We start from the raw sequence: 7320 nt of genomic DNA, 5'->3' as shown, positions 1-7320 counted from the left end.
TTTGTAAAAGTGCTTGAATACTTGTTTTACCATTGCTATATCTCAATTCTTATAAGACCCTCAGCAAAATCAATTTACATGACTGGCAGTACTAAGCCACTTTAAAATTATTTTAAACAATTTTATTTGTTTGGGTTCTACTTGTTTGGATTTTACATACTGCTATGGCATCCTTCTTTTAAGGATATAAACTATAATTCAAAATGATATGGAGAAAAGTGACTAGAAAACAAATCTGAAGGCTTTTTAAAATTTCACAGTACATTAGTAAATGCTTTAAAAGACAGCCCATCCAATAACATATATACAAGTTAACACTACAAATTCAAGGACATAAGAAAATAGATTGGACTTACTTTTACATTCACTTCTATAGATACTCTATACCACACTAGTATTATGATAATAAAGCAATCAAGAACAATTTGTCTCTCAGTCTGTGTATATGTGACTATCTACATATTTATTTCACACACACATGCCAAATACCCACATAACTTCAATCCTATATCCATTTACCTCTGAGAGTGATTTAAAGTAACCACAGTGGCACATAAAAGGAAAAAAATGATGAATTCCAGGCTTCCTAGTAAGTAAAGCCAAATCCAATTATTCAAGTGATACTATGGTGCTGTTTTTACAGGAAAACACAGATTTCTATACTTTCTGGTCATTTACTTTATCATTCTGGTCATTTACTTTATCATAAAGTACTATTTGCCAATATCATTAAAGTACTATTTGTCAATATTGGTTTCATGTAATGACAATAAAACATTCTTGACCTATATACTACATGAAAAAAATAGATTATGAGCTTATTTTTTGACCAGTCATCAAACATATTTTCATTTGAATAAGGAAAGTTCTTCCAGTTTAATATAAGTTTACCAATTTGTTTTTTCAATGAAACAAAGTAAATTTACAGTAAAGTTACTGGTCTCAATATAAGTCTTCCAATCTCCAAATTCTGCTTAACAATACAAGGATTACAAGAGAAAAAAACCACAATTAATTGCCTGTGGCTATGATCTTAGGGGCTGGTTTTATCATATTGCTGAATTCTATCACAACCTGTCATATTTCCAAGGTTTGGATGGTGCTTTAAATCTGAACTGCCTGAGAAGATTCAGAAAGCCTTTGTTCTTGGGCTTACACAGTAAGCACTCTGCGTGATTCCTAATCACATTTTTATCCAGAACACAGTGTTACAGGTCACATTTTTCTCAATAATGCTTATACTGATTGATGCTCTATAAATATAAAAATATTTACATACAGAATACACACACTGACATGGGGGTATGAAGTTAGCCAGCCATCCATAGGAAGAATGGAATAAAAATTGCAGGAAGGGTAGTGTATGACACCAAGCCCGTACAGACTATAGACGCCAATCCCAAGACTGCTGAAGCAAGAACACTTCTCTGATCACGAATAATTATCTTCACAGTCTCACAAAACTGGAAAATAAAATTTTGGAAAATTAGAAAAGGTGGCTAAATCCAAGAATATATCAAACAGTAAATCAGTTTTTGAAGCTATTTTCTGTCTACCAGAAGAATTAGAAATTCTTATGACTTACAAAAAATTTTACAATGTTAAGAGTCCAGTTCTGATTCTATACCCTATAGTAGTAGAAATGATCCCTTAGGCAATTAAGTTAATAATGGCAGTTGCCTATGTAAATACAGCATTTATAGGAAACTATAGAAAGTATAACCACATAGTTGTTCAAGACTAAAGGTTTAAAACAACAAAGTGCTTATCAATAACAATAGCATATTTTAAAATTAGATGAGCAAAGAGGTATCTCTAATCTTGAGTAAAAATAATAGAATTTGGCCAATTAAAGGTAGATTCAATTCCTCCAATTTGCCATTCTAAAATCTAATGATACCAATAATAACTTTTTTATAAATCTCAAAATCTACAGGTATAGAAAGTCTAATTTTATTGTCAAATTCCATTTCCTGACTAAATATGCTAAATTCAGGATCGATTATATGACACATAACCGGCTGCTGGAAAAAAAGACAAATATTGTCCCTACCCCTGAGGAATGCATCCTTCTAATATGTGTAATGTTTTCCTTAGAAAAATAATGTTACTCGAAAGTGATGGCCTATGTCTGAGTCCTGGCTCCAGCTCTTATTGGCTGTGTCACCTCAAGTAGTCATTTAACCTGTCCAGGCTACTCTCTTCTGCTCCTCCATGGGAACACTCAAATTGTTCTGAGGGTTAACTGAGATGTTTCATGCACAAGTACTCTGTATTCTTCTACGTGCTGTATAAATGTAAGGTATTACAATGATTATTATTACTACTGTCTTTGTTGACAATTATCTCTACCATATTGCCATCGATGCCAGAATGCAGTGATTGTCATTTCTATATGGGTTTTGCTATTCATACTAACTTTAAGCTCTTTTTCTAGACATGGCATTGTACGTGCTTTTAGGGTTTTCTACAGTGGCTTACATGGGACTGGGCAGCTAGGTTTCCAAATTCTTAAGGGATAAAATGAACAAGTTCAATAAGTTTTAATACACCATCCTGACAGTATGGTTATCTCCATCCATACTTTTACACAATACCTAAACAAGTGTGAAACTCTTATCTAGATGTTGGCCTATTTTTCTATCATTCTATTTGTCTCTTTTTAATAAACTAGCAAGGTATTGAGAAGTATACTATTTTAAGGTGGTGAAGATCAAATTGAAGTTTTTCAGGACAGAGAGAAAAGGAGGTTGATGGAAGACATATATTTTGGTAAATGACTAAGTTGTACATACAGTTATCCTTATTTTTTTTCCTTGATAATTTATAATTAAGTCAATCGGAATCATTTTGGACTGTATTTCCCACAAACACAGATTTTTCTCAAGAAGCATTGCATGTCTAATGCCCTGTTCACTTGGTCAGCAGACCAGCAGGCATTTTTAGTGGTGCTCAACAGTAGGAAATTTCTAGAAGGGGTCAATAAGTCTGTAGGAACACTTTTGTGAGCACTCAATCCACACAAATTAAAAGGGGCATTTGCCATCATTTTTGGCAATGAAAGAGCAGTATTAACAAAGTGAAAAAATCATAGTAGTAAAAGCATAAGGAATAGTAATAGTTATTAACCAAAGGAATTTCTAGTTTACAAAATACTGATTGTCAACAGCGTTATAAAAATCCCATAATTTTATGACTTATAAACTTGTAAAAAAAAGAGTATTACCACAAAGGAGTAAATGTTCTTTTCCAGTTCATTCATTTGCAAACTAATTGCAGTGTTTTCCTTAGGGGTAGTGTGTTCTTGAGAGTTTTTATTAACTCAAATTTAAGAAAGAGGCAACTTTGTAACTCTCATGTTAATATTAGTTGCATATATGGAGAACTCAACAATCAGACCCAGAATCAAATAATTTCCTATGTTTCCAAAAGGTAGAAACCAGTCCTTCCTTCAGTATTAATGACCTACTTCTCTCAGCGCATGTTCAAAAACAGTTTGTAGAATTAGGAAATTTGGGATGAAAACTTTTTTTTCTCCCGGGAAATCTACTCTGTGGCCAAATTGTTTGTTAGACCATTCAAAGTGAAGACAAAACTCAGTTTCACAAGAGGTGCTATGCAGCAACAGCAATTAAAACACTTCTCTACTTCTGTAGACCCTGACAAAGTTTCCAAAGATGAAAAACTACTCCAACTAGTTATTTATGCAGATTAAATATTTTACTACCTTACAAAAGCCTTAGTTACTGTTTTTCTGTAGAAATATATAATGCAGCACTATATGTGTTCCATGAATGGGTAACTCCTAATTACCTGATAGAAATACTGTTTTTCCTTAGAGAAATGATTTGCTTGGTTCCTAAGTAAATCTGACATGTTTCCTTTTGTACACTTTGGGAGCCAGTGTTTGTAAATGTGGTGGAGTTCATTTCTAAACAGGCCTGGACTAGAGCTGTGATTCTTGAATCGTTGCACAGTGCTCTAACTGTATTTTTATTTTACTTGGAAAAGAATTCCTAGATTGAGTCTTTTGTGGCTCTATAAAATCTACAAGGAGTTTCATACACTGATCTATAAAAGCAAAATACTTCCATGTTCTCCCACAGAGGATAGAGAAAGATGTTCCCAAATGGGTCAAAAAAATTAACCAAGATGTGGAGCAATTAAGAACTGGTTACATGAAAAAAACTGACTCAGATTTTTCTGGTCCCAAAAATATCTAAACATGAAGAGTAACACTAAAGCTCATTATGTTACTGCCCAGGTTTCCATTATAAAGACTGAACATAAACAATGACTTCTTTAACAAGTACAATGAAGGCTGAGAAAGTTTCCAATTGTAAATAAAGTTTCAGGCTTAAAATCTTAACTATTTTTAAAAATTAAGAGGTTTTAAAAGGAAATAAAAATCCATTTTTCCCTTTGGATTTGTGGCTAATTTAATAATCTTAAATTCTGGGGTTTTTTTTGAAAAAAAAATACTGTTTTTCAAAATACTCATAAAAATTACCTTCCAATGTTTAACATTTCTTCTTGAAAACTAATTGTATTGATCTCTGGGGAATCCATAAACACTCTAATCTACCTTTAGGGCTAATGGGTAAAGGATGCTTAACAATGAGGAGGTCTAGATGGGGATTAAAGCCAACCCAGAAAGAATTCAGCATACCAAGGAAAATGCAACTCTGAAGCACCAACACAAGAATAAGGGACCTACCAGGGAGCCCATATTACTGGGAATTTTGATAGCTTATAGCAAACAATGAAAAATCCCTCTATGCAGCTTTCAAAGGGAGAAAACTGCGTGGTTCCTTATTTTAAAGTCACACACTTTGTTTTTATAGTGTTATGGATTAAATATAAACTCTGGACCTCTTCCTTTCAAGTGAAATTCTTGGTTAAAGTTGCAAGCAGCGGTGACTGATTTCTTGTATATCCCGCCCCCAGTCACTTGCCCTTTGTCATTTGAACTACATGGTGGGTGGACACCTGATGACTTCTGCAGCAATACTGGGCAGCTCTGGAATCCCTGGAAGCGGTCCTGCATTGCCACACCCTTTCTCTGTGCATTTCGAGATATCCTGCAAGGCATGTTGCCATTTGTTTATTTACTTAGCCTACCTTAGGAACACTAGAACTTTCCTTACTTAATCTAGAACTTTAAGAATGGTACGGAAGACCGGGCGCGGTGGCTCACGCCTGTAATCACAGTACTTTGAGGGGCCGAGACGGGCGAATCACGAGGTCAGGAGATCTAGACCATCCTGGGCTAACACGGTGAAACCCCGTCTCTACTAAAAATACAAAAATTAGCCGGGCGTGGTGGCGGGCGCCTGTAGTCCCAGCTAGTCGGGAGACTGAGGCAGGAGAATGGCGTAAACCCGGGAGGCGGAGCTTGCAGTGAGCTGAGATCGCGCCACTGCACTCCAGCCTGGGCGACAGAGCGAGACTCCGTCTCAAAAAAAAAAGAAAGAAGAATGGTATGGAAGTGGTGGTGGAGGTGTCCAGGAATTAGGTCCCTACTCGCGGGAAAGAGAAAAGGTCAGGGATGGGAGGGGGCATCCCGCGGAGCCCACTTCCCTGGGAGTCACACGTCATACCTTATCGGACTGGGGACTGATCGGGGTGCCATATCTGCAGTAGGTCACGAAGTGCTCGCAGTTGTTCCACAGCAGGCTGTAGGGGGTAAAGCCCAGCAGCTTCTCAGCCCTCCGCGCCACCTCTTCGTTGAGCAGTGCCTTCTTCTGGAGGGACTCGTCCAGGTGATTGACCAGGATGTTAGCTCCGTAGGCGAAGTCCTCCACTGTGTCCACGCGAATGCTGGCCACTCTGACAATGACGCCCAGGATGAGACGCTTATTGGAGACCACCTTCTGCGTACGCCCCATGTCGTCCGTCAGAGCCAACAGGATGTCAGGCATCATGTGGGCAACACGGTTGTCCCCTAGGTAGATGCCATAGTGGGTCAGGTGGGTCCGGGGCACCTCCAGCACGTCGCCTCGGTGGAAGGAGCTGGTTTCATAAAAACTGTTCCTCCCTTTGTCTTCGCCCGTGGCGCCCGAACTGAAGAGCGTGAAGTTGGAGATAAGGAGCAGCTTCTCCAGTAGTAGAGACACCACCTCCAGCATGGGGTTCTTCATCCTGCTGGGAAGAGGGAGTCTTGGAGAGGTGCCGGTGCCACTCCGGCAAGGGCCGGGCTGGGCAAGGTAAGCTCGCCGGACAGGGGCGCTGCGCTACTGCTCACCTGCAGGCCAGGTGAGGTACGGCGCAAAGTACGGCCGCTGAGGAGGAGAGAGGAAGGCAAAGAAGACAGCGAGGCCTGGCGACGGGCTCAGTAAAGCCACAATGGGGAATGAGACTGATAAGGAACTGGTGGCTGACGGCGGGGACAGTGAGACCGGTGCTACAAGCAGCCGGAGAAGAAGCGCCCCTGTGGGCCGTGCCGGGGGCAGGACCGCGCGCGGTGCTCGGAGGTGCAGGCTTTGCTGTGACTTTTTATGGCCGTCGAGGGGGCGGAGCCGAAGGCCGTCACAGACCCGGAAAGCTCACTGATTGGACGCCGCCTGCGCGCGGCGCTCGCGGCGGGGAGGGCGCGGGATCCCGGTTTCTTTGGAAGGGGGGCGGGCCGCCTTCTAGCTCCAGGGTTCTGCTCGGTGATTCTTTCCCGACGCCGGATCCCGGCTGCGCTACCGGCTTTTAAGCGCTCTATTTAGAGAGGTAGAGTCCCAAGGTGTGGCGGGACGAAAGGTCCTGCACCTGTCGCTACTGGGGCGAGTTCCTGGCACTTCGGGGTCTTATTCGGTGGAAAATCCTCTTGGGCGAGATTTCAGAGTTGGACCACCTCCCTCTGAAAGGATGGATATCCGGGACTTCGGCTTAATAAAGAGATTGAATTTACTTTGCAAAGTGTGAGCGCCTCGAATGCCTGCGGATTCTTTCCTGACCGAATCTTTTGTTTTATTTTGTTTTGTTTTATTTTGTTTTGTTCTGAGACGGTGCCTTGCCCTATCACCCAGAGCAGGAGTGCGGTGGCGCGATCTGGGCTCACTGCAACCTCAGCCTCCCAGGTTCAAGCGATTTTCGTGCCTGAGTCTCCCAAGTAGCTGAGATTACAGGCACCACGCCCGGCTAATTTTTGTATTTTTAGTAGACACGGGGTTTCACCATGTTGGCCAGGCTGGTCTCAAACTCCTGACTTCAAGTGATCCACCTGTCTTGGCCTCCCAAAATGCTGGGATTACAGGCGTGAGCCATCGCGCCCAGCCCCTCTTTTTTCAAATGCCGTAAATCCCCCATGCTCTCAGCCGGTGCGCGTGGGGG

The 7320-nt window shown here is 40.9% G+C and overlaps 1 protein-coding gene across 1 annotated transcript; it reads right to left on the bottom strand.

Moving 5' to 3' along the window:
* Positions 1 to 1056: 1056 nt before the first annotated feature.
* LRAT (lecithin retinol acyltransferase) lies at positions 1057 to 6498 on the bottom strand. The gene is given in 3 exon segments (NM_001193939.2): positions 1057 to 1463; positions 5601 to 6141; positions 6245 to 6498. Coding segments are annotated over 2 exon segments (693 nt in total). The 5' UTR covers position 6141; positions 6245 to 6498; the 3' UTR covers positions 1057 to 1310.
* Positions 6499 to 7320: the final 822 nt, after the last annotated feature.

Source organism: Macaca mulatta, chromosome 5 (assembly GCF_049350105.2).
Source record: "Macaca mulatta isolate MMU2019108-1 chromosome 5, T2T-MMU8v2.0, whole genome shotgun sequence".
Classification (NCBI taxonomy): Eukaryota; Metazoa; Chordata; class Mammalia; order Primates; family Cercopithecidae; genus Macaca; species Macaca mulatta.
Note: the sequence above shows the minus strand (reverse complement) of the source record. Positions and strands in the feature narration are given on the sequence as shown.